Source organism: Oreochromis niloticus, linkage group LG23, assembly GCF_001858045.2.
Source record: "Oreochromis niloticus isolate F11D_XX linkage group LG23, O_niloticus_UMD_NMBU, whole genome shotgun sequence".
NCBI lineage: Eukaryota > Metazoa > Chordata > Actinopteri > Cichliformes > Cichlidae > Oreochromis > Oreochromis niloticus.
The window spans coordinates 38864452-38892164 of NC_031986.2; the positions used below are offsets into that span (position 1 = coordinate 38864452).

General features: G+C 38.8%; 3 protein-coding genes and 1 long non-coding RNA gene across 5 annotated transcripts; 1 reads left to right on the top strand and 3 right to left on the bottom strand.

Moving 5' to 3' along the window:
* Nucleotides 1–827: 827 nt before the first annotated feature.
* LOC100704224 (dimethylaniline monooxygenase [N-oxide-forming] 5) lies at nt 828–20668 on the bottom strand. Of its 2 annotated transcripts, none has more exons than XM_019351570.2 (11): nt 20652–20668; nt 4997–5135; nt 4709–4897; nt 4430–4595; nt 4142–4284; nt 3853–4052; nt 2957–3092; nt 2652–2871; nt 2496–2568; nt 1626–1878; nt 828–1518 (listed from the first exon to the last, which is right to left on the bottom strand). In XM_019351570.2, exons 2-11 carry the CDS (start codon nt 5126–5128, stop codon nt 1369–1371), a joined length of 1662 nt encoding a protein of 553 aa, XP_019207115.1. In that variant the 5' UTR covers nt 5129–5135; nt 20652–20668; the 3' UTR covers nt 828–1368. The 2 variants fall into 2 exon arrangements, with proteins under 2 accessions (XP_019207115.1, XP_003439944.1); XM_003439896.5 differs by lacking the exon at nt 20652–20668 and adding an exon at nt 5831–5985.
* On the bottom strand, nt 3189–3846 carry LOC106097376 (uncharacterized). Its single transcript, XR_001223637.3, has 2 exons — nt 3659–3846; nt 3189–3555 (listed from the first exon to the last, which is right to left on the bottom strand). It is a non-coding gene; the product is annotated as an uncharacterized LOC106097376 (long non-coding RNA).
* On the bottom strand, nt 6279–16056 carry plpp6 (phospholipid phosphatase 6). The gene is given in 3 exon segments (XM_003439731.5): nt 6279–12537; nt 15186–15401; nt 15404–16056. Coding segments are annotated over 3 exon segments (858 nt in total). The 5' UTR covers nt 15678–16056; the 3' UTR covers nt 6279–12169.
* On the top strand, nt 16594–27713 carry prdx6 (peroxiredoxin 6). Its single transcript, XM_003439895.4, has 5 exons — nt 16594–16802; nt 20051–20207; nt 23050–23193; nt 26585–26731; nt 27429–27713. Exons 1-5 carry the CDS (start codon nt 16711–16713, stop codon nt 27552–27554), a joined length of 666 nt encoding a protein of 221 aa, XP_003439943.1. The 5' UTR covers nt 16594–16710; the 3' UTR covers nt 27555–27713.

Below are 27713 nucleotides of genomic sequence, written 5' to 3' on the forward strand. Positions count from 1 at the left end.
GTTAACTGAGGCATTTCACCAATATTATATGCATAAATAAACTTAACAATAATTACTCTTAAGCAATAACAGCTTTGAATTCTGGGACAGTCTGGAACACACTTATGTGTTCTTCATGGTAAAATCTTTTCTTTATGGTCTTCAGGTTTAGCCAGGAGTGTAATAACAAACTAAAATGCAAAGCAAACCTGCTTTTATTATTATTTTTTGGCTAAAAAATATCTCGATAGATGCAGTGTGCTTTTTTCTATAATGTACTAGCATGCTCGGGAGTGTGAATAATTGGCTCGGTTTTCACCGTACAGCTTTGTTTGGCTGAAAAGGTTCAGTGTGTTCAGTGTGTTGAAATGCATGGAAAAGTTTCAAATGACCCCAAAAGGTGTTGAAACGGGTTTATCACAAGCCACCACCCCCACCCCCCTTTTTTAAAGAAACATTTCCCTGTACAGGATCAGTCGCTGTCTCGTCTAACTGGTATTTTGCCCTGCAGTAGTTCCCAAGTTAAAAGTCAGAAGAGTTTCTTTTGACACCATGTTTTTACTATAGGAAGCTCACTCAGAGGTGGAAATATATGCATTAATAGATAACTGAGTGGTACTAGCTGTGCTAGTACCACTCCAGTATGACCGATTCTTAAATCAGCGGATCTTTTCATATTTTCAATGATTATTTTCATTATTTAATTGTTATCACAATAAAAGTGTTTGGCTGACACCAGCCAGCGATCATTCTGCAACATTAGGAACTTGGAACTCAGGAAATGATTTCACATTTTCTTGTCAGAAGATACACTTTTTTGTTCAAGTAGAGCTGCACACAAGATACCATTCAGATCATATACACTACTTTATTCACACAGGACTCACACTCTACAGTTATAACTTCAAATGTGATGTGAATAAGACCTTTTTCTAACTGTTTTCCTGGTTGAGATTGAACAATCCAGTAAACCTGTCAATAAAAGAAAGAATAAAGAATAATAATCTAATTTAGAAAAATCTGTCATCTGCATTTGTATGAACTTATTAATTTCTATCCACTGTTAGCCCAAGTTTCTGTGTAGGAATTGATGTGAACTTTTTGTAGTACAAGGAATGCACTTTAAATGTGTTATGACTAAATGTTTCACTTCTTTTAAAGAAAAAAAGTTGCTTTAAATCTATGCATTAAAATAACTGCACATATAAAACTAGAATAATACACTAGCACCAATCAGCAGACAGTTTTTTAATTACTCAATAATCCCAAACAGGAGTATAGTGAACTAAATATTTTAAAGAGCTACAGAAATAGTAGAATTTGTGTTTTTCTTTATTTCATTTGGTGTGTTTCAGAGTTCTCTGCTCCTTGTTTGACCCTGAAGCTTGTTCAGACTCTTTGTGGACGCATGTTGGACAGCAGTGTGGGGATGACATCTGGGTTGCGAGTATGAAAGTAGTAGATGGCAGCTCCTCCAGCCATGACAGTCAAGCTCATTTTAACCAATCGGCGAGCAGTGGAGGGCTGTTCTGGTTCCAGCTACAGGGAACGAAGTGAAAATGTTTAATTTGCATAACTTACTTCATGTTAAAATCATGCAGAACTGTAACAAAGAAGACTACAGAAGAAAAAGTGTCGCATCAAACCTTTCTGGTTTTTAGAGGCTGGTACATGCGATCAAACTGGGTAAAGATTGCCCTGCGGGCTCCCTCCCATTTCCCTGGTCCCATCAGCCGGTACTGGTAGGCGGTAACGGGCCCCCAGAAAACCCTCTTGAACAGGGGGTAGTCTGTGAAGAAGAGCCAGAGGAGGCTTGGCCTTACACCAATATCTCCAGCTATTTCATCCATGTAGGAAACAAAGTCCACCTGCAGTGGGGTCAGCTTTGACACAATGTAACTGTGGAGAGAATAATATAAAGAATAGTATTATTCTAAAGGGCCACTAACATGGTATAGAAGTTTAAGATATAAGAGTAAAGCGCAGAATAGATATGCTGGAATAAAGCATTCCTTGTTTACACTCAGGTTTGATATTATGATTGCTTCCAGAAAGTCTAAAAGTTCTAAAAATGCTAAGTGTTGTTGATCATTGCAATATTAAAAGTGTAAAATTAAACACATTTTAATAGTTATATGTGAAATTAAAATGTGGTGTAAAGCAGCTGCAACCTTTACAGTCTGAACAATCTGAACTCTGAACTGAGTCTGCAAGCAGCTGGCTTCAAATTCAAATTTCTGACTGGATTTTAAAAAAAAGTGCCTTTTGCTTTTAAAATGCAATTACATGGATAATGAAAATTATGTATGTATACAGCTTGCTTAAAAAAGGAATTTGAGTATTCATTTATTTACATTTTCAGACTAATGAGCATTTATATGTTTAGGTATTTTTGACAATACATCTGTCTAACCTGTCTATGCATCTTGCTATAGCTAGAGTATCTTCTGACATATAACAGGAGACAGGACAATGGTAAAAGAGAGGTTGAAGCATTTAACAAGACAAATAGTTACCTTTTTTCAATATTTCTTGTATCTTTTTCAACAGCCTTGATCATGGACTGGCTTGATGGCAGTTTTTTATGTCCTAGATGGCAAAAAAGGTAATTTGTAAAAATAAATGAACTCATCTGTGCTTAGGCAACTGTTAGTAATAACAGACTACCTCACCTTTGAAGACACGGGTGACCCAACGGGCCTGCATTTCAGCCTGAGGCATGATGGCTCCAAGGGCATGAATGAAACCCACGACAGCCAGAGTAGGATGCTCTAAGGTTGGGGGAAATACATGCTTGTAGAGACCCACACGGTGCCCAGACTTGTACATGGCCTTTTTTGGCAAGTAGGGGAAATCATAGTTGTACCCTGTGGCAAATACAATGGTGTCCACCTGTGACAGCAAAGAAATGTGGGATTAAACTAAGTCTTCACTGAACCAAGATCTTGGAGAAAGTTGTAGAAAACACTTCTCTGACCTTTTCCACAGTACTGCCATCATCAAACACCACAGTGCACCCACAGATTTCCTTCACATTTGGTTTGATGATGACTGCTCCGGACAGAATCTTCATTGGTAAGTCATCATTGATTACTGGGATCTGACTGAAAAGTCTAGAGTAGGGAAGTATTTTAATGAGAAGCAGAATCCCTCATCTGACAGCACAGCGTTATACACCAATCTGGCATAACATTATGACAACTGACAGGTGAAGTCAGTAACACCAATCTCTTATCGCTTCATTATGGCACCTGTTAGTGGGTGTGACCTGGGGAGCACCTGAAAACAGGATGGGAAAGAGGAAAGCTGGAGGAGGCAGTGTGATGCTGCAGGTACTGTTCTGAAGGGAAACCTTGGGTCCTGCCATCTATGGGGAAATTACTTTGACATGTACCACCTACCTAAGCATTGTTGCAGTTTCCATTGTTTTCATGGAAACTGTGTTCCCTGATGCCTATTTCAGCAGGATAATGTGCCCTGCCACAAAGCAAAAATGGTCCAGGAATGATTTGAGACGCACAGTGCGCTTGAGGTGTTGACTTGGTCTCCAAGTTCCCCAGATCTCAATCCTTTGGGCTGTGTGGGACAAACAAATCTGATCTATAGAGATCCCACCTTGTAGTTTACAGGACTTAAAGGATCTGTTGCTAACATCTTCGTGCTAGATACCACCACACACCTTCAGGGGTCTAGTGGAGTCAGTGCCTTAAAAGGTCAGGGCTGTTTTGGGAGCAAAAAGGGGACCAACACAGGATTAGGCAGGTGGTCATAATGTCATGGCTGATTGGTGTATAAAATAGGAAACTAACTCACTGTGATTGATCTCATTGCCTTGGCCCGAGTCAAAATCTATGTGGGCGTGACACCACCTACCTGTGTTTGGGTTTTAGGGCGTACATGGTGTGGTCATACATGGCATTGAGTTTCTTCTCACCAAACCAATTGAAGAAGTTGATTGGGAACAGCTGAAACAGGATGTGGACAAAGCGTGTGTTGTACTTCATGTCGACGGGCAGACCATTGTCGGAAACTTGGCGGATGACCCAAGCACCACGACGAGTGCTCATGTACACCTGGAGAATGAGAAAGACAGAATTCATCAAAACCCATGAAGGAGTTTTTCTCTAATCAAAAGAAGATAAGATGAATGAGAAAGCTCAACCTGCTCTGCAACTCTGCTGGTCTCCACAGCAATGTCACCTCCAGAGTTTCCGATTCCGATTACCACCACTCTTTTTCCGTACATGTCTTCAGGTCCTTTGTAGTCCCAGCTGTGGAGATATTTTCCTTCAAATGTCTCAATTCCTGCAACATAACAGAGGTGTGATATAAAAAGATTCTAACACACAAAGAGGTATAAAAACAAGACAATTATTTTTTTAAGGGTTGATTTTAAAAATCAGCCATAATTTAATCCTAGCTTAGTCAGGATAAATGCAAAACATGTTACCTGGGAAATCTTTGAGTGGGAGGTTGGGGTAGGTGTAGTGACCAGAGCAGCAGATCACTGCATCAAAGACATGCCTCTCCTCATGCCCATCTTTTTTTTCAGTCAACACTTCCCACCTGCCAGTGCGAGAATAGTCCGGTGCTTTTCTCACACTTTTAACTAAGGTCTAAAAAATAACAATGTAGGCCAATTCAGGTTTTCAGATATCTGCCAAATGTCACCAACACAGTTGTGAACAATGTGCTTTTCTCTCATTCTACTCTTCTTTGTTTTTATTACCTGGAAGCGAATGTATTTTAGGAGTTTAAAGTGGTCTGCATACATTCTGAAGTAGTTCAGGATTTTAGAGTGATGCATGTAGTTGGGATAATCAGAGGGAATGGGGAAGTCACTGTAGCACATCATCTCCTTTGAGATATTGATTGTAAGTGACCGGTAGATACTGGCCCTGTTGGGCTCCGACACTTCCTGCAGAGAAACAGTTTTAAAAGACAACAAACAATTTTACTCTGTTTCACACGAACAGTTTGCTTGTCAACATGTTTGTTTTCTTAAATGGAGACTTGCCTTGAATTTCCACAGTCCCCCCATGTCGTCACTACTTTCAAAGCAGGTTGGCTCCATGCCTTCTTCCAGACAAGCCTTTATGCTGGTCAGACCAGAGGGGCCCGCCCCGATCACTGCTACTCTGTGCACCATGATGGACCTGCAACCAGATGTTGGAAAATGTACCTGTAATTTTGAACTTTTGTGAAATTTAAGTATGAAAATTTAAATTTGTAACTTTGGAAACCGTCAATTGTGCTATATTTAGGTGACAAGAACTTAAAAAAGAAATACAAAACATGCACAGAAAAACTGTCTTAATACTGAACAGTTTTCCTGTTTAAGAATGAAGTTTAAATTAGTTTCCAGCTTGTTTAAAATGCTTGAGCGATTTTTACCAGAGTGAGATAAAAGGCTCACGTGGCAATCCCTTTCCGATACTCCTCAGTTAGTTTGCTTGCTTTAAAGTGATGACTGCACAATTTAAAGCAATTGATGATTTAGCCATGTTTTACACGACTGAACTCTCCTAACTCTTAATCCTGGCATCTGTCATAAAACATTCTTCTCAGAAACAGAAGAGCAACGGTGACATTAAAGTTCTTTGAAAGACCTCAAACTTTGAAGTGACTGTCATTATGTTAATATTTGTCATTATATCATTGGAGCATGGTTATCATAACAATGCAGAATTACGTTAATAAATGAAAATAAATGCGCCATCTTGCATTCAACTAATCACAAGCTATTTTGAACCCTTTGTACCCCATGACACACTTAGAAATATTGCTGATTTAAAAATCCTGACAGACATATGGAAGCTTTATATTGCAGAAAGTGTCTATTTTTGCTTACGTTGATCTTCCTGTGGTGATTTGGTGTGCCTCTCAAGTGGGGCAAGCATCGCCTGAGCACAGACTTTTATACAGAGAGGGTAACTACACACATATACTCTTTTTTTCTTTCCCTCAGTCCTGTCCAAAAAAGGAAGCTACCAAGCTGAACCATGTTTACCAAAATCAAAATGGGTTTGACTGTGACTAAAGTTCAATTTGTGTTATTTTAAGTGGGAAGAGGAGTGCAAATGAGTGACAATAGTGAGCAATGGGAAGAAGGAGCAATAATGATACGCACGCCACTCTATTAATGTATCCATCTATTACACATGACACAAAATAGTTTTAGATTGGTTCCCCATTTAATTACAAATTCTTACAATCAAATTGCGGGATAATTTTCAACAGCAAATTCAAATCCACGGACTATAATACAGCATAACCACACACACAGACGTATACATAAATGTACATTATAAGATCTATACAAGTGATATACAGTGTAGTTCATAGTATTTAGCAGGCAATGAGTGCAGTAAAATGTCTGGAAGCTGGCTTCATGTTTGAAGAATGTATAGAATAAGAAATACATTTTGTTCATAAAGTTTCTCAACTGTTACAGTACAGGTTATGAGAAATGTGCAAAATCTTTAAGTACACAACATACACAACTAATTGTTTAAACATTTTTAGTCTTAAAAAAAGAAAAGAATCAATCATAAAAATAATTTGGTCACAAAAATTACCATCCAGCATATTTAGATTTACAACCAAAGTGTAATTAAGTGAAAATCCTCAAGGCTGAAACCTTTCTCACTGCCACTGGGAAGATCATCGGTCAGTTATTGCAGAGACAGCACAGATTGCACAAGGTCAATAAAATATCTGAGTGGGAACAGTCTGCTGAGTTCATACAGGTATCTGGATCTGGCTTAGACCAACTAGCACAAACCACAGAAAAAAAAAAGACCCCAGAGACGGACACGAAACTTTCTTTTCGTCAAACACACGTAATACAGGACAAAAAAACTGATGTAACTTCTGGTCTCTGGCAGTACTGAGGTGTGTGTTTGAAGTGAGCAAGCACTTGTGCAACTGACTCAAGTATTTGCTCCCTCCTGACAGAGTGGTCTAGCCATACACTTCAAACACGACATTAAACTCATGCAGAGATGCAAAAACATATGCATAATGTTTATTTGCTTTTCTTTGTAGTACTAGCACAACAATTTTTTCCTTTATAGAATTATAAACCAATCAAAAAGGATTTAAAATTCCCATTCAACTTACTAAGCTTAGTTTTATAATGATGGACTGATGGTGATTGGCTGATACTGCTATTTGAAGTATCGATTTGACTGGCAGCTAATGTTCATATCCCTTCATTTTCTCTGTTGTACTGAGAAAGAAAAAAATCTTTATCATTAAAAAAACTATTTAAAAATGTACTTTCACCTTCTAATCACACATCTTTGAACAGTAAGTGAGTGCAAAATGAATGCACCGAATGCAGATTAAACATTAGCCACTGCCATCAGCTATGGAGCCAATGTGCATCCCTAGTAGAAGCAAAGATTTCCTAAATAACACTGCAATTTTACCAGAAAGAAGAAGAAGAAGGAGAAGAAGAAATAAACATTCACTCAGATTTGGCACAAAAGTGGAGCAGCCAGCAGCTTTAAGGACACAAAACGGTTAACTACGTCTCTTCTCTCACCCTCCAAGTTCTAATGGTGAGGGTCAATAGCCTCTGTGACAATGCCAACGTCCAACACACATTTCAGTTACAACATCTTAACTACTTGCGTCATTTAAAATTTTAAAGTTAATGTCGGACCTCACTTGGGCATTTAATCAACTACTGAGTGTGGCATTGCACAAAAACAGATTAAACATCAAAATAATTCTGGGAAATACAGTAATATGTGCACTGAAAAACAACTTTGCGTACAGGTTCAGTCATTGGGTTGGTGTGGATAATTATTAACCCAGTGATACGCAGACATACATGATTGTTTCTTGTGTTTTGACTAAACATTGAAATTCACGCCGGGTTCAGTAGGTCAAAGAGCCAGGTCATCAAATATATAACCTACAAAAACTATATCACTCATTATTGTAGTTGAAAAAGAGACATTATTCAGTCCTTTTGGCGATGTGCATTTCCACAAATGCGCATTCCACATTTATCCATGCATCTTAGTACATGTACAATGCAGAAACAAAACCATATACCTTATGTCCATTCATCCATGAACCCCTTGCAGCACACACCATATCATAACAAAAAAATGAAATAGTAAACCTAAACATGGCATCACCTAAATGTGATACCAACAAAATAACTGCTTGCTGCTTTGGCACAAGTGGCAAATAAATTGTGTAATTTAAAAAAAAAAAATCAGCTTATTAGTTTTCTATTTACTTATCTAGATTATTGCCCTTTTTTTTTTTAGACATTGGTGAAGCATTAAAAAAAAGTAAAAAAGTAAACTCTAGTATTGTTAGGAATGATTTCACAGTGTAGGAATTAGGACGGATTTTCAATAAGAACATTTTAGGCGATATTTTCTTGGGCTGAAATTTTTAATTTTCAGACAGAGCAATCAGGTATGGACTTGAGGAAATTATTACATTCCAGGTGTTTACCCATGCATTCCATGCCCAAGGTATAGGTATAATACCACTTGTTGCATATTTCAGTCTCAGATATAAAGTGTTAATATTATAAGTGTCACAGCTAGCCATGGGCGTGGGGGTGGGGGGTGGGGGCAAGATCTCTGGGTAATATAAATAAATAAATAAATCTGGGTAAATTCCCAGATGATTAAACATGCACCTATTTTGCTGGTAATAACTGAAATGAGTAAAGAAAATAAACAGCCTATTTATGCAAGATAATTCATAATTTTATTGGGTGGGTTATATTGTTTGGGTCTGATTATTGGGGGAGGGGGGTCATAACCCCCCTAACCCCCTGGAAATTACGCCCCTGCAGCTAGCTTCTGATTTGCTTCCAAACTTATCACAAAAGTCAGGAAATTTGTGTTTGCTTAATTATTTCTTTGTTGTAACACTAAATTTCATACCGTTGGAAAGCCTGTTTATTTCCCCTTAAATGCTGCCATATTTGTAAGAAAAATGCTTTTGTGGTTTGAGCAGAAGTGTTGAGTACGTGGTTTGCCCCTATGAAAACCTTGCCAAATCTCCTCTGGCAATGTGAAACAACTTAGTCTGGTCTTTACTCTTGTTTGTGTCGTTTATTGGCTTGAATTACTGAGGTTTGAAGAAACAAGACATGTTGGCAATTTAGCAGTTTGTACATTAACAATCGGGCTTCAGTAGCATGCGGACGAACCATATGCAGCCACAATAACCTGGCATCTCCTGCTCATGCTGGTTACCAGGTTGGTCACATACTGCTATGGGATCGCATCCCATTCTTCAATCGGTATTTGTCACAAGTCAGCCTATCTGGTTGTGCTGGTAACTCTCGCACAAACAGCACGCAAAAGTTGATCCCATATGTGTTCATTGGAAATCAACGAACACCATCCTCTCATCTTCCAAACTGTGGAAGGACCCCGCTCAATGTTCAAAAGTAGTGAGGCCGTACTTTAACAGGCGATCTAACTGCTGTAGACAAAATCTGGACGCATTACTCAATGTTCCTCCACACTTTCAGGTTCCAGTGCACATGTTACTCACACCAACAATGCAAACGGGCCTTACTGTGAAGGGCAGTCATGGTAGGCCTCCTGGCGGCCTCATAAGACTGGCTGTGTGGAGTCTGTTCTGGATTGTCTCACCATATTGTCCAGCAAACCTTGGCTGCAACTCTGTAGAAGACAGCCTGCAGTTTCGAGGTTCTGACAGGGTGAGGAAATGGTTTTCATGTGGTGTTGCCTTCTTGTGACATGCACTTCATGGCCTACTTCTGACTTCATCCGTTATATGGAACTTGATCTTTAATTTGGAGAAGGTATTAGAGCTCACTCCAAATAATGCTGCAATTTTATTTTGGGGAACATCTCCTTGAAGTTGCTCTTGAAGTTGGCAAGAGCCCTATCCAGATCAGTCAAATGTAGCATGCTTGGAGCACTAACTGGCAGGGTCACTGGTGCTGCTAGTCAGAAGCTCAAAAACAAAGAATCAATAGCAGAATAAGCTGTTTGGCATTGGCAGAGAAGATTTGGCAAGTTTCTCATAGGTGCAACGCAAATACTCAACTCTGCTGCTCAACCCACAAATGCATTTCCCTTACAAATGTGGCACCATTTAGGGGGAAACAACAGGCTTTCCAGCAGTATAAGATTTATCGCCCAGTAGCATTGTTACTACAAAGAAATAATCAAACTTTTACTTTTTGTGCAAAGTTCTAATGCAGCAAAGGGCTTAGAAGAAAACCAGAAAACAAGACTGAAAAATTGTGTTTAATGAAACTACAGATCATTATTTTTTCCCCTTCATATACATTTATGTATTTAATGTCCAAAAGCATTTAAATGTGAATGAAAAAACCTAACCATGCAATATATTTACAATCTTTTATATATAATTAAAACAGCACACCTGTGAGTCATTCAATTTCAAGTGAATCAAGTTTTTTTTTTTTCCTTAGTTTTTCAGTAAATTTCAAAATGAAAACGTCTATATACAGTATATACTCCTGTAGTACTTAAGACCCAAGTGTGTGCATTATACTGCATTCCTGCCTAATAAAGACAAATGTGCAGTGTCTTATTCCATTTAAGTGAAGACAACTCTTAAGCCAATTGATTTTTGGGTGAATTGTCCCTTTAAGCAAATACACTGTACAAATCTGATATGCCAACTATACTGTGTTTGCAAATTTCTGCAAGTGATTTATGTAGACGACCTGATAACATTACGGTTAAGTGTATGTAATCCATCAGAGCTGATAAGTTATCAGGTACATGTACAGTTTTGGTTGACTATTAATGAAAGAGCGATAGTGTTAAAGTCAAACAGACAAATATATGGGGTGCAATTAATCTTTATGAGGGTTTGGATGTGCCTCCTTAAAAGAATGTTATGTCTTCTTATCCGATCAGTAGTCACGTAAAGAAGAATGAAAGGCCCTCTGTGCTCTGTGAACAAAGCTTTGAGGACATGTTAGGGCTTATAACATGATTAGCTCCTAGAAAGGCTAGACGGGGGCAGGTAATGACAGGTAAGCAAGTTCGCTATATGTGCAGTTTTCATTTGATGTCAGCAAGTAAATGTGAATTGTGAAAACTATTCACAGAGTAGTTATACAATCTTCCATTAAAAAAACAAAACAAAAAACCCCCCCAGCATGTCTGATTCATAAATTATATGATATGATATTATTATATATTAAATTCTGGTTATTTTCAATTCAGTTTTTCCCATTATGTTTAATAAATACTACTATTTAATAAGTTTTTGCCATGGTTTCCAGATTGAACAACTTATTTCACTCAAAGCTGTGCAGCAACTCTAAAGTACACTTCTTTTCATGCACATGAATAAGCTGCCACTGGTGGAATGCTGTGGTAGCGTAACATTGTGTTCAACACATTTGTTTCACTTTTTAAAACTTTTTGCTAGATTTTGTAAAAACTGAACTGAGCTTGCTTATAAAGTTTGTGGATGGGTAAAGTAAGTAAAAGCCCATTAAACTGTGTTGTGAATGTAAAATTGAGACAGATCACTGACTCTGGCAATTCTAGTGAGTTATTTTACTTCACTTCTGAAATCACAGGTGGTTCTTATTCAAATTGAAAGCTCATAGACTGCACTTTAAATAATGTTCTCCATTTAAATCAGGAAACTGCACTTAAAACTGTATCCTTAAATAAAGCTACAGAAGTGTCATAGGTGAGTTAGAGAAGTTCAGAAGGTAAATGGTCAAACCTTTTCTCCTGTAATCTGTTGGGATTAACCTGCTACTTGTTATAGACAAGCTAGCAGCTACCTTAGAAAGAGGGCTGGTAGTGGACTTAAGTGGCACACAACATGAAAAACTCTTCGTTTTGTTTGTTTGATAAAGATCTACTCTCTAGCGTCAGCATAATCTCCAATACAGCACTTATGGGATGTAAAACGTATTCTTAATATTTATTTGAATTTATAAAAACATTTATTTTATAACAAAACAATTTTTTTTTTTAACACAACTTTATGCTGCACAACATTATTCATATTTCTCTTCAGCAAATATTGTTTTGTTACAAATTAAATGTATTTTTAAAATGATCCCAACCTTAGAAATGGTGCTGCTTTCAATTCAGTGAGAATATATTACTATAAAGGGAAAAAAGGTGTGTACGTGCTCCTTCACTCAAATATAAACTACCATTTCCTTTAGTCTTTAAGCTGACTGTCCCAGCAGCCCTTGCAGTGTTTGAGGGGACAGCCACAGCATTTCCACAAGGTTGTACTGGCAATAGCCCATCCAGAAACCAAACATCACATCAGTCACATTGTGCCTGCCCAGCATCACTCGACTCAACCCTACCAGGCCCACCCACAGCAGAACGAGAACTCTCAACGGGGCAGCCAGCACGAGGTGAGCTAGCAGGAAACGGCCGCACATAGCGGCGCGCGTGGCATGTCCGGAGGGGAAGGAGTAGCGGTCCACAGAAAAGGTGGCGAACATGTCCATACGATTATGTGCTGGCCGACGCCGACGCACCACTGCCTTAACAATGCCCACCAAGATCAGGTCCAGCAGCAGCCCTGCAGGGGAAGAAGATGGAGATATGCTACAATGCATGAAACAACAACAACAACAACAACAACAACAACAACAACACAACCACATTAAAAAAAATATAAACAAACAAACAAACAAACAAACAAACAAAAAAAAAAGCACGATATGGGTAAAGAAATAATTAAATGTACTAAGAACAACAGGGAACAACCTCATTTTCAAGTACTTACATCGGAGGGGGAAAAAAAGCTGAATTTGCCAATAAAACAGCAATTTGATAAAGAAAACTACATGAGAAACTACTCTGATTATAACATTCATTGTAAAATTCTTCACTGTGGCACCATCTGGTGGGAGCATTTTGAATCACTACCAATACATGCCTGTACTCTCTTTCTCAAAGAGGATTAGGTGCTTTATTTATGTCAGTTCCTGGATCCTAGTATGGAACTTTTTCCCACAAATGACTGACATCATTGAATGCACAGGTGTTATGAATAACATTAACCGTAGTGCTACTATATTGACGTATCCGAGTGTGAAATGAGTCATGTTACAGTGGGAGTGTGAATGTTAGAAAGAATGCACTTCAATGTAGAAGAAAGTGCTCGTATGAATGTGTGTGAATAGGTGAATGAAGCATGTTGTATGAAGTGGTTACAGTGATCAAGTAGAGTAGAAAAGCACCAGATAAGAACCAGACCATTGACTATTTAGTCCATTTCAGTGCCAGCAAATCCTCCAGGATCTTGAAGATTAGGCAGATGAATTAAACTTCGTGTTAACCTTTATTTTTTCTATTAAAAGTTAACTTGACTTGCAGACTTTTTAGACTTGTAGAAGGCCTACAATAATCTGCAATCTGGTAAAGATTGTTGTTGTTTGACCAGGATTTTCATATGAAAAAAAAAAAAATTAACAAAACCCAAAACCTAACTGTTATTTGCACCACAATGATATCACAAAGAATTTCACAGTATGATGAAAGGGAAAGATACAACAGCAGCATTGATTACAGGAATGGCTGCAGTTTTTAAGTCGTCTCTCTGGATTGAGAGAATGAAAAGCTTTTGCTCTCCTGGGCTGCAGCACTGAAAAATTAATGCAACACTCAGGTGGCATGAAGCCAATTCGCTTCTACGAATCTAATGAAAGGGCTTCAGCAAAATGAAAACAGAAATGCACATTGCATCCATCATTACTGACAACTACTATGTGGTTACATTATTATCTGCTGCTTTTAAGACCTGAGGTTAATAACCATAGGGAGAAAAGGGTTTAGACTGTCTGCATTATCGCACAGCAGCTTGCTGCTTCCCTTTTAAGCTGTTCTTTTGAAGTAAGTGCATTACTTAGCCCCCACATCAGAGTGCTGTGGTAAGAGGGAGTCTGGTTCCAGACATGTTTTGATGAAGAGCTGGGATTTTACCAAAACCGATGCTTACTTGCTCTAAACTACTTAAGGTAATACTTCTTACAGCCTTGTGTTTATTTAATGCAGATATGAACCACAGTAGTTGGTGCTTACTGACTAACATTATGCATTTGGGAGGGTTGGCAAGTAAATATTAAATGATTACTGAAAGACTATGGAGACATATTGAACTCTTTATTCAATACCCTTAGGGCACATCTCTCTATTGTGGTAGATGAGGTTTAACTAGGGAAGCCCTTATTCAATAGTCTGTAATTTAATGCCCCTTAACATAAAGCTTGTGCCTGATCCAGCTTTAAAGGCAGCTTAATTCAGTTTCTGACTTCTCCTTAATATCTGAAAGTGGAAAGCAGGTCATGAAATGGAGAAAATGTCCATCACACTTTGTCAGAGGTCAAATTCATATGAAAATGTTATTCATATTTTTAGCTTAGAAGCCCATTAAACATTCTGAAACTGCATATTTGTTTTCCTATGATATTACCAAGGTAATACTGCCACCTTCCCGCAATAAATGTATAATGTAAAACCACAATAAATAAGTACATGCAATCACAAATGACACTGTGGGCTCTACTGATACCAACTGCTTAATCCAACTATGACTCTGAACATATAACCAAGCACTGTGAAACCTCAGTAAAGAACTGTTTATAATCGGTCTAGAATCCAAATCTAGGTCTTTGGCATTTCTGGTTTCACTGCAGAATACTCCGGTCTTCACCCTGCTCTTCTGAAAACGTCACTATCACATGTATTTACTTGCTGTGGCTTCACACAGCATCACATGGACTCTGCCTGGAGGCAAAGAAGCCCCAGACCACTTTGGCACTTCAGTCAACATTTTACATAGCTATCCAGTTTTCCAGATTAAGACCCATTTCACATAATCTTATGCTTTTACCAGTTTCCCAAGCTGTGAAGCAACATCACAACAGGTGTAATAGGTGACATCTACAGGTGAAAGCCTGCCAATACCAATTACACAAAGATTACAATTTATACTCATTATCTGACGCATTATGAGGTGGGATTAGCTCTTCTGTTGCTTAAGTGAAGAAATTATGAAAGAAGAACTGTGCAGGACAAATCAGGACTAGGAAAGAGCTGTGACATCAAACCCAGCTAAACCCAGCTCAGTGGCACACTGACCGGTATTAAGAGGGGTTTGTCTGTGATTACATACGATGCTGGAAGAAGCAGCAACATGAAAGAACACAAAAAGCAGAGTTTTACCCATGAAAAGGTTGAGCATGACTTCTTGTCCTGCAGCACTGTCGCTCTTGTACAGACAGTAGGCGGTACCAGCCAGCCACGGGATACCATGTCCCGATATCTCTAAGAGCTTCATTAAGGGGCGCACACTGCCCCAGGACGAGTCCTCACAGGCACACACTCCCAGCTGCTTGGACAGCCACAGGTCGATGGCCAGCAGGGAGCTGAGCGCTACGCGAATGAGGGAGGGTTGAGCCGGATACCATCCTCTTCAGGTGGCCCCTGACCGCTCGCGGAGCCCGTGGAGGAGCCGGAGCCCCGGCGCCGAGTGGGGCTTTCAGAGGCTCGAAGGCGGGCCGTGGTCGGGTCGGAGCCCTGGCGCTGGAGCAGGTGTGGCGGTGAAGACCGGTTTAGCGGCTTTGTCAGAGACATGAACTCATAGCGGCCGTTTGAGCTCCCGAGCACCGGGCTTCCTCCGCTGCGACCGGGGTTTTTCGCTTTAGGAGAGGGCATAGTGTCCGTTGACTCACCGGCGTAGACAGGTATGTGTAGTGTAGATGCACCGCAGCGGTAAATTTTCTGCAGTGCTGTCCCGGTTGTCGCTTCTTTAGTTCATCTGTTGTACGCTTCACAATTCTTATCACGTCCGGGAAAAGATGAGCAGATACGCCATATTTGTTGTTCTTATCGCAAAGCATCCTGGGAAGTTGTGTTTTCGAAACTATTTCATTCCCTTAGCGAAGTTATCTCGCCTGTATTTTCAAAATAAAACAAACAAATAAATGAATAAATAAATGTATAAAATTGAGTAGTTTTAAGTTTGCATGTATTTGATTTCTATAAAACTGAGTTAGTATGGTTTAATATTTGCAATCTTTTTTTATCTTTTGTTTTTAAGTTCATTTAATTTTCAGAGAACGCTCGTTTAAATTCATTTTTTTTTTATAGTTTTCTTTTTTAAAAAAAAAAAAAAAAAAAAAAAAAAAAATTGATTTAGAGTTGGCCTCAGTTTTTCTTAAAAAAAAAAAAAAAAAAAAAAAATGTAGCATTGGATTGTCATTATTACTGAGATTGTCACCACTCATTATGGTGGACAAATTAAATTTTTAGTAAACTGACAAAGCCTAAAACTTATGACGAGATCTCGATATTTTAATTAATTAATTAATTTTGGTCTTCGTTCTTAAATTATAATACACATATACATACATACATACATCTATCTATCTCTCTCTCTCTCTCTCTCTCTCTTTCACTTTGCACATTTTTTAATTTAAACGTTTTTCATTATTTGTTTCTAATGCGTAATGTCGTTATTCTGTTTGTTTCGATAGTTATTGTCGAAAGATTAAAAAAATAAATAAATAAATAAATAAAAAACACGTGTTTTTAGCACTCGCCTCTGGTTGGTCGGCGAGCTACGCAGGACCGAATGGATCCGCCTCTACCCGGATCCATTGAGATATTGCTGATCATTGCGCAGCAGGGTCAGCATTTTGCTCCAGTCCGTCATCTCTGGTGTTTGAGTTGAACAGGAGAGCCGAGCATGCCTGGACTTCTGCTGGGAGACGAAATCCCAAATTTCGAGGCCGACACCACCGTCGGCAGGATCAAGTTCCACGACTTCCTGGGCAACTCGTGAGTCTCATCTTACAGTGTGCAGACGTCGTACTGTAACTTACTTGTTTTAAGTGGCTTTTGGCATTAAAGCTGAAGCAGCGCAGCTGATTGCGTGCTCAGTCAGTTACCATCCCTTCGCGATTCCTCTCGATTAAAAGGTGAAGCAGATTTTTCCAGCTCTTACTCGCCAGTTATGGCGGCTGACATAGACGGCGTTACACAAGCGTGACCTTTTGGTTCAGAGACACTTTTAGTTACAGTTTTTCGTGTGTGTATTTAATGCAGTTAACAGTATTAACTACACACTGTTAACAGGTAAGCTGTTGGACAATAAAAACTACTACAAGAAGCAGTTCAGTAGTTACTGAAGTAGTGGAAACTGTTTGAAACGGTTCTGTGTGTGACTGTATTTGTTTTCCCGCTGGTCTGTTCTCCACTGAGGTTTAATTGCACTCTTTGTTGTGTGCGATTTTGTGAACTTGGCAGTGCTCACATTCTTCAAACGTCCAACACTAATAGGGTCGGCTCGGTTAAAAGAGCAGAGAGAAAAAAAAAAAAAAAAAAAAAAAAAAAAAGGATCCCTGTGTGCATGTATAATATCACACACGTAGCTCACAGTGAAGTGTGGAAATGCGCACAATTTTCTGTACAGTGTCCCAATAACATGATGCAACTTCCTTTGGGTATTCGTTTTCCTTCTCCTGTCCCCTCCCCATAAAAAATGATGTGCTTTAAAGGGGAACACTTTTCAAAATTACTTGGAAATATCTGGGGGTTTTTTCTTCAAAAGAACTGAAAGAATTAGTAGTTAACTTATTTGTAAATACCCAAGAAAATAATTTGAAATGATTTATGGCAAACATTTCCAAATTCAGGCCTCTCCAGTGTGTGGAGTTTTGTATCCCTACAAATCAAATACCTTACAGTTTTTGCCAGAGAAAGCAGGATATGTGAGGGGGGAAAAAAAGAATTAAAAACAGTCATTCTGCTATCCTAAAGTTTTGGCACACATTGCGTTATCAAAAGTGTAACTGGATCAGATAATTCCAGCTTTTATCAACATGAGAACACCACCCAGTTTTGGTGAATGCATAATAACGTCCTTATTTTCCCCTCCTCGGAATAGATGCTGGATTGTATGAGGCAGCCATCTGTTCAAACTGTTACAAGCTTTTCCGTGTAACCCCCCCCCCTTAACATTCAGTAATTTGAATTTTTTTTCTCCCATTTTTTCAGTTCAAATTCTAATCCCAAGAGGTGAAAAAACTTTGTTCAGCCCCATTTGAAACCTGTTAGTCATAGGACATTTAGCCAAAAACAACAAAGAAGCAAACAAAAAGCCCAAACTGGTTTAGTCGCCCAATAATCAGCTGATCCTAATGCTTTTAAACCATGTGATGAGGGGTCACAACAGACTGAAGGGCAAATTCACCCAAATCACGTCAGACCCAAAACTCACATGATTCCAAAAGAATTGGCTACTTTAAAAAGAGCAGCAGGAAACTCCTTAGTGCATTTAAAGTCTTGTTCTCTCTGTCATACTCAGACACCTGTTGCTTTAGTCTGTGCAGGGCTCGTAAAATCGCTAGCCCGACGTCCAGGGGCTAGCGATTTTTCCAGTCGGGCTACCAAAATCTAACTCAGCCCTGCCCGTCGGGCTATCATAGGAAGGAAAATATATGTCAATGCTTTGCATTCTTTCGCAAATGTAGCTGGGTAATTATGCCATTGGCATCGATGAGCCACTGTCAATATGTGACATATTGAAATCGCGTTTGAATTTGCACTTGTTTTTTGCTTTCACTTTCACTTTGCGGTTGAGCAAACTGTGTATAGGGAGCGGCAGAGGGTGACAGATTAATTGTGCACCAATTCCTAACATCGTCTTATCACTCATTAGCTTACTATTCAAATGTGACAAGTGAAATCTCTGGCAGCAAGCTTAAACATGTGATAGAGGTTGATTGCGCAAAGAATCGCTGCCCGTTATGTGTGCGTGTGTAAAGACAGATGAATTTACGCAGGTATTTTAGTTCTGCAGAGCGAAATAATAAAGGTCAGGGTGAAGAAGGGACAGCCAAATAAAAGCCTACCACAAAACGGAAAAGTTATGACAAATCAGATTATGAGGCAAAAAGAAAGCGCAGCTTTTTGGTTTCATGGACAAAAGAATTTCTGTGGCTGGAATATGATAAGCTAAATAACAATGTTCTGCCGGGTGTGTCGTGAGTTTCCCTCGATATCTGAGTCGACAAGCGCCTTTGTTACTGGGACCAGTAATTTTAAGAAAGACCCCATCAGAACAAATGCAAGAAATGCATTATTGCTCAGTCTGCAGCATCTTTCCCAGAACAAACACCAATTGCAAAAAACATACTAAAAATAAACCAAGCACAACAAGAACTCCTGAAAAAGCTGTTTAGAGCAGTGTACTATGTTGCAAAGAGTGAACTACCATTGGCAAAATTTAGCAGTCTTTGCAAACTTCAAAAAGCAAAGGTCCTAGATCTTGGTTCCACTTACCTCTTACCCGTGACTTCAGTGGAAATTTCAGATTCAGGATCTGACAGACTGATTCATGTTCTACACAGTTCTTACAAATTCATAGACATTTCTGTTCAATTTGAACCAAGTATTTGAGTTGATGGTTGTAATTTTTATACAATTTGTGTTTTAACAATTTTTATAATATTACAATATTATACATTTAAGTATAATTTATACTTAAATATATAATATTGTAAAGGAAACAAAACATCAATCAAAAAACTGTTCTCTTTTTTTATTCAGGCTACTTAAATTTATTTTGGGCTACCAAAAACTGAAGAGTGCCTGCCCGAAGGGCTACCAGGGATTTTGAAATTTTGTGAGCCCTGCTGTGTTTGGAAATTGCTCTCCTCCTTTTGTTGTTCCCTTTTCTCTGCCATTTCATCCTCTTCTTTTTTGCCTCGTCTTCTACTCTTTAATTTTCTTTTTCTTTCAGAAAATGTCTCAGTATCAGTTTGTAAAGCATGTTGGACACACAGGGTGAAAGCATGAAAACTTGCTTATTGTTTTACAAGTCTCTTCAGCTTGTGGTTACCTTGAACTTGTGACTCGATTTTGTAACACACCCTGTCTATAAAGATTTGAATTGCACATGATGACTGTTATAAACAGGATCGAATGCATAGGAACTTTTTATTTTAACATTTCATTTTAATTTTTAATTGATGCTCCAAACAGAGGCCTTGTTGAGTTGGAACAATGTCTCTTTTCCCCTGCAGATGGGGTATCCTGTTCTCCCACCCGAGGGACTTCACTCCTGTATGCACCACTGAGCTCGCCTGTGCTGCCAACATCAGCAATGAGTTCAAGAAACGAGGCGTTAAGATGATTGCCTTGTCCATTGACAGTGTTGCTGATCACAACAGCTGGAGCAAGGTTAGGAATGCACAAGCACAAACTTGTATAACAACCTTTTTTTTTTTTTTTTTTTTTTTTTTTTTTTAAATTGTTCAGGACACCCCACTATCTGCCTATTAAACCTAACTCACCCTAGTCTTCCGTACATACTAGCGGTGGGTATTTATGTACCTCCATACCGTCAGCTGTGAGGAAGACAAACTGTCTTAAACACAAACTGCGGCGGTACTCCCAAGCCAATGGCTTCAGCCGCCTGATGCACAATAACTAGAAAGCAAATCAGTACAACGCCTAGTGCAGCTGTACTGCTGAAACCTAACAGGGGAATAAGACTCCTGAAAGAAATCTGTTTTGTCTAGCCAAAGGCTTCATCTAAAAGCGCGTTGACAAAGGCAACAGCAAACTATAAAACTCATCAATAAAACTCATCTATATATAAATAATCCAATAAAATCTACAAACCTTTCTGTTGACAAATTGTTGCGGCTCCTCCAATCAACGGCCGTGGCAGGCTAAACATGAGGACACAGATGACGCGCAACAATAAACGCATAAAATACACTTCTGTACCATTTGCTCCTTTTATTCCGCATGCAGCTGTCCAACATACAAATCAGCACATGGGATTAACAATTACACAAATGCACAGACCATACAAACAAATAACTGCAACTCACCACCTATCACCAATTGGCACCAATTAGTATGCCAAATAATAACTTGGCCTATGGCATCAAATTAGTGGATACATATACAAAACCATCAAGTTACAGTCAAACTCTATCAAATCATTCAAGCTGCGTTCAACAGAAAGTTTTGGCTCATGCTCACCCTACCTTTCTGCTCATCAACATCAGGTGCTGTGAACAGGTGAGTGCAACCACATTTATCCTCTACCACACCCATGAGACATGCCCCACACTCGTGCACCAATACAGTGAGTCCATTTAAACCAACCCACTTAGACAGAAAACCATTACCACCATTGCTGGTATGGATTCAAAAAAAAAAAAAAAAAAAAGTTTGTGTGTATGTATGTATATATATGTACATGTGTGTGTAGATATATATGTATGTATGTATATGTATGTGTGTTTGTTACTTGTAATTATTATTGCCTGTTACCTGTGGTAACGCAATTTATAATTAATATATTCTGTATTCAGTTATGAAGGTTCTATTTGTTTTGCTTGGGCGTAGCTGCGGGAAGTTTATTGTTTCTGTTGATAAGTGAATATAGGGGTGGGATTTAATAAGTTTTCTTCATCCCACTCCTTTTCAGGTACATTTTGTTGTTTGTTTTTGTTTTTTGTGCACTTTATGTTCAACTTTATTGTTGTGCCTGAAATGAACAAATTAAAAAAAAAAAAAAAAAAAACTCATATGGCTCCTACAACACCCTTGCTGAAAAGTTCATATTATTAAGTTTTTTTTCTAAAGATATTGACCATTATCTTCAAACCCACACTGGTCCTCTCATTTAACCCAGTCTAATCTGTATAAAATTCATTTCTTCACATTTCCAGAGATAATAATTGTCTAATGTCCGTGGACTGGGAACATCTGGTTCTATCTGCTCCGTTGGGAGAAAAAACCTGTTCATCTTAACTTTAGTACTCCTACGTGTCTGCTCTAAGAGTAACTAAGTAATTTAGCCTTCAAGTCAGAATTCCAGTTAAGTTTCCAGTAAGAAGCACGCACAGTAGGTTTGTGCTGCAAATGGCATATAGAAACATACAGCTAATCAGAGCACTAAATGGTAGTTTAAACATTTGTGACAGCAGTAGTTTAAAAACCAGCCACGAGTGTAATGAAATGGTTTTCCATGGCGAAACCATCTCTTGGAGAAAGAATGAATATGAAAGTAAATCCATAACCTTCATTTTGAACTAAAGTATGAAAATGTTATTAAATGTAAAATACACTGAAGAAGAAATAATGTTTATTATAATGATTACTTATTTGATTATTGTCTCTTTCTTGTTTCTGTTATAGTTAATTTTTTTTAAATTATTGTTACACTTTTTTGATGTGGACTTTATATACAGATAACAGCTGTAGTAGCTTTGAGTGTAATTAATCATAGCTGATCCTGGTCAAACAAAAAGCAATAAACTTTTATAATAGTTTGCAAAATGTTTCCCTGAGTGGATCAGAGCTGTTGGGAATTTGGGAAATCCACAACTTAAAATAATCACCAGTATTAAGTATTTATAATTACCTGTAAAGCACTTTGGTCACCAGCTGTTGTTTTAACATGTACTTTAATAAAAATACAGATTTAATTTTGACTTAAATATATAATTCTACATATCATTTAAACTTTTTTACCAATGTAAAATATTTTTAATGTATTTTGTTTGCCAAAGAAGGTTAAACTATTATGGATTATGCATTTGTGGTATTTGGAGGAAACTCGGAGGCCAGGCTTTTAATGGTTAATCCCCACTCTCGACAAAAGGCAGTCACTTTTTAACTGGGTTGTCATGTTACAGTAACGCCTCCTCAGAAAGACCAGTGATTGGTCCAGGCTCTCTTCTTCACTCCAAAAAAAGAAATGTAAATTGTGCTTGTTTTCCTCCTTCTTCTTTTCTTCTGTCCTCATCAAAATAGTTTATTCTACAACTTAACAATGATAGTACTACAGGCATAGAGAGGGCAAATATACTTATGACCTTAATATAACATGCTGCTGTTGCTTATCCAGTAGTTAAAGATTACATGCTGACGATCTGTGATCACTCGTCAAGCTTGTGATGCAACAGTGGAGAGATGGCTGCCAGGAGGGAGAGAATTATTAACAGAGGATGAAAACGCAAAATGTAAAAGCTGACTGTGTCTCTCTCTTGTCTCTGAATAGGATGTGATGGCTGTTGGCAAACAGGGTGATACTGCGCTGCCTTTCCCCATCATCGCCGATGACAAGAGGGAGCTGTCAGTCCAGTTGGGTATGCTGGACCCAGATGAGAAAGACAAAGATGGCATGCCCCTCACTGCTCGCTGTGTGAGAAACCCATTCACTTTTTTATTTTCTTCAATAAATCACAACAATAAATAAAAGTAAAACAAAAAATAGCACTATGATTGTGAAAGAACAGACAACAATTGGATGCATATTTTTATTTCGAAATAAGATCTGCCCTGACTTGCATGCTTGTGAAACGTTTTGGCTTTATACTTGCTGTTTTAATTACCCACTATACCTTGAACAGGGCTCTAGACTACCTTTTTGCCGTGGTTGCGCTGGTGCGTCTAACTTTTTTTCTTAGGCGCACCAGCACATAAGTTAGGCGCACCCAAATTTTTCACCGCATCGCTTAACACCGCAGTTTTACATGTGCACTTTTTTTGGGGGGGGGCACATTTCTACCAGAAGGATAAGTTACTGAAAAAGTGCTTGTGCTTAAAGTGCGTTGGCACTCTTTGGCAATATTGTAGACAATGTTAAACAATGTTAAACAACTCATCATCTCGGCCTCCTCTGACGACCCGTTTGCTGCTGCCTGCCACTGAAAGGCAGTGGGGAGAGGGGACACTTGGGCAGTGCATTTATCACGACATATAATGTGTTTTCTGGATTCACTGTGCTTTTTCAGTGTCAGAGGGTGATGGCTCCATGTCAGAGCTGGCTATGAATTTCAGACGGATCAGGCCTTAACTTAACAAAAAAGTTATCAATAGATCTTTTCATCTTTTCTTATTACCCACAGCTACATCCACTTCTTTCAGGTCTAGGCTGCTCACTAGGACTGGGTATCATCACTGATTTCTATTATCCATTTGATTCCGATTCACAAGGTCCTGATTCGATTCAATTTTTCCTCAGACAGTCAGAAATATTATAATTCTGATCATTTATCAGTACTGACACTGTGAGACTTTATCAGAGATGTAAGCATCACAGCAGATGCCTTTGTGACAAAGTAACTGAGGATAAAACACAGAACATGAAGGCCTGGCTTTTTATAGCAGATAACCTTAAAAATATTCTCCAATATTCTGCAATTTTGCATAATTTTAAAGAAGTTTACATTTCTTCAGTATATTCTTGTCCAAGGTTATTTAAGACTGGTGGGTAATAAGCAAATGAATAATGCAGAAAACAGAGATTTGAGATGGGAAACTCTTCTTGAAGTACACACAGAGAGAGGGAGAGAGAGAGAGAGAGAGAGAGCTGTGCGTGAAGTGTGATTTTTGTCGTGGTGGGAGCAAAAAAGCAAGAGTAAGAGAAGATTAATGACTATGTTTATCAAATGTGAAGCGTAGTTTGCTGCTTCTTTTGCTGCTGGTTCAGTGAATTTTGGTCGGAGAGAGATAAAACCTGCAGCTCAAAATCTAGCGCAAAAAAGACATAAACACAAAGTGCGGACCCGACGGATCAGAATCAGTGAGCTGTCGGCTTTCAGCCCCGACGGCGTGTCCGTGTATGGGTCGTCGGGTGAGAAAGCAGAGAAAGAGAAAGCCGATTCTGATGCGTCGGGTCCGCTCTGTGTTTACTTCTTTGTGTGGAATCTGTTTACCTGCTCTAATTTACTGTTTGGTGGTTGTTCAAATAGTTTTGTGATCTTTAACCTTTAATCAGAGAGGTCCCGCCCCTGATTATCTCTGATTGGTTTAGACCATGATAGGGGCATAATATATGTCTGTTGTTGACCACACGGAGACACTCAGACTTGGGGAGACTTTTCTTTTTTTCTTTTTCTTTTTTTTACTCAAACAGTTGGTCGCACCGGTGCGACCTGGGATTTTGTTTTTAGACGCACCATTGAAAAATTTGGTCGCACTCTAGAGCCCTGCTTGAAGCTAATACTTGGGAAAAAAGTATTGATTTTTCCTCTTTGTATATACAGCTAAAAAGAAATGTACACTTGCCGGCCAAATTTTTTTAGCCACACCATGCTAGTCCCGGGCAACAATCAGATTCAATAAGGTGCATAACATTTGAGATTATTTGAGCTTTGTGACATGACAGGCTAGCCTCCTGGAAGCAGCCACTATGGTCATAGAGCGATGGAGCTGGTTAGCAGTACTCGGGTAGGCTCAGTTCATACCAAAGGGTGGAAGCATGCCAAGAAAATGTCCCCTACACCACTGTGATACAAGCACCACCAGCCTGAACAGCTTGTATAAGGCTGGATGTATTCAAGGTTAGGGCAGGGCGATATGGCCAAAAATATTTATCACGATATATATATTTGAAAATTTGCGATAACGATATAACTGATGATATAATTGACGCGAGACAAAATACTTTACAACTCCACAACTTTGATGGGGTTTTTTGCACTAATAATGTATTTTCACTTAAACAAGCAGCTTTTTTTTATGTGCATTAAAGGTATATAAAAATTTAACAGTGCAAATGCAAATTCCTTGCTGACAGTTTAACCAAAATGCATTTCCAGTGGAAACTGGCTGACATATCCTGAGCATAACCATGTAGAATATCCACAAAACTTATAAAGAATTTATACACACACAATACAGTAATATTATTTTGAAGGACCGTACGTATCACTCCGCCAGGCTCCTGACTACGGTAGCCGTAATGCTCCGACAATCATGCAGTGCGGCTTCGTAGCTTAGCAAAGTCGTACTAAAACATTTTTTGACCGATTTTTGAGCGCCGTGTACCACATAAAATCGGTTCGGTAATAACGACGGCCCGCTAGCATGCTCTACCAAAAAATGTGCTTTGGTGTGTATTTGACAGACGAAAGCCAAACCAGTTCCACACCACTGAAGTTGCACCATTTTTACAAACCAATTCTGGTTCATCTGTTTCATTCAACGATCCGCTTTCGCCCTTCTCATTCTCTGTCGCCGCCATGCTTTTTCCGCCATGTGCGTATGAAAACAAAGGCACTGCGCATGCGTGTTTTACCCATATTCTATCGCGATATTTCATTTTCTTATCATTTCCTAACATTATACCGGTATTACCGTGAATGGTATGATATGGCCCAGCCCTATTCAAGGTTTAATTTTTTAAGTCAAAATTGACCATACTATCCAAATTTCTCTGCTGAAATTTAGATTTATCAGATCCAGTCTTGTAATGTCCAGGTTTGGTGTGTGAACTGTAGCCTCCATGTCGGGTTCTTACCTGACCTGTGTGGCGTTGTTGATGGCATTGTTGACCTGTGGCATCAACAAGGCCACCCAAAGAACTACTGCTCACTAGGTTTTAGGCAAAAACGGCCATGTTTTCAAGTTCACTTAAATCGCCTTTTCTTCTCCATTGAACTGCAAGCATACCTAACAAAGTGGCCAGTCAATTATTTTATTTTTTTTTACAGTTTTAGCATTTTTGGACATATTACAAAATCTAAAAGAGCGAGTAAGAGTATGTCCTGAGTGTTATTGTTAAGCGGTGTTATCTCAATCCACTTTAGGTGTTTGTGATCGGCCCTGACAAGAAGCTGAAGCTGTCCATCCTATACCCTGCAACCACAGGAAGAAACTTTGATGAGCTGCTCAGAGTTATTGACTCTCTGCAGCTGACTGCACAGAAGAAGGTTGCCACACCGGTTGACTGGAAGGTACGTAGTGAAGGCATCAGTCAGCAAGCGAGGTGATCAACAGAGAACAAGAACTGATGTAACACCACTTGCGCAGCTACTGAGCAGCAGCTCTTAATAAGTTATCCACGCCAAATGTGCATAATTGAACTGGACTGCAAATATCAAATAATGTTATTATTACGAATGTAAAAACTCACATTCAGTATCTGGTAAATATCATCCTGGGACCCAGCCTGTTCATTTTATTATTATTTTTTTGGAAATGTTTTTCCAACCAAGACTATAGCAGTCTGTCATATTATAAAGCATTAGTGTTTTATAGAAATAATTTAAATAGTTGGGAAATATGAATCTTTATTAGCAAAAAGTGAATAAAGTGCTTTTAAGTTCTATTAAATATGGGCCTGCAGTGAGTAGACAATTGGCCTAGCACTAAGGCTGAATGCAGAATGGTTCTTTCCATGCTAGCTGACTCAAAATCCACCAATAGCATGTTACATCTAGTTTTATTGGGTCAGTTTTAAATTTGTGTTTAACTTTTCTTGGTCTGAAGCAACAACCATTTTTAAGGTAGGCTAACTGCCTCCTAAATTTCATTTAACATTTTAGGTTTATTCCTAGAAAGTGGTTTACTGGGGGAATGTCATATGATGAAATGGTAAAGACGTCTACCCTGTGTCTAAAATACCCTTTCTTGTCTTTTCATGTTTTTCAGCCCGGTGACAAAGTCATGGTCATTCCCTCGCTCTCAGATGCTGAAGCTGCGTCTTTGTTTCCTAATGGTGTGACAACTGAAGAAGTGCCTTCTGGAAAGAAATACCTGCGCTACACCCAGATCTGAAAGCACATTACTCTTTGACCTGGAAATCTTTGGTTAATAATTCACATAAACCGGTGCACTTACCCAGTTAGGTGACTTGTATTTTCAGTCATACAACATTTCCAACAGTGAAGCAGAAATGCCTTGTTTATCCCCAAATAAACACATTTTTCACATGTG

Excerpts from the sequence above, each read along its gene's own strand:
- prdx6 (XM_003439895.4), top strand. The coding sequence starts at position 16,711 with ATGCCTGGACTTCTGCTGGGAGACGAAATCCCAAATTTCGAGGCCGAC. Across the intron at positions 16,803-20,050 it reads CACGACTTCCTGGGCAACTC|ATGGGGTATCCTGTTCTCCC; the intron begins GTGAGTCTCATC and ends TTTCCCCTGCAG. Across the intron at positions 23,194-26,584 it reads TGCCCCTCACTGCTCGCTGT|GTGTTTGTGATCGGCCCTGA; the intron begins GTGAGAAACCCA and ends AATCCACTTTAG.
- LOC100704224 (XM_019351570.2), bottom strand. The coding sequence starts at position 5,128 with ATGGTGCACAGAGTAGCAGTGATCGGGGCGGGCCCCTCTGGTCTGACC. Across the intron at positions 4,285-4,429 it reads CCCACTCAAAGATTTCCCAG|GAATTGAGACATTTGAAGGA; the intron begins GTAACATGTTTT and ends GTTATGTTGCAG. Across the intron at positions 3,093-3,852 it reads GCCCTAAAACCCAAACACAG|ACTTTTCAGTCAGATCCCAG; the intron begins GTAGGTGGTGTC and ends TCCCTACTCTAG.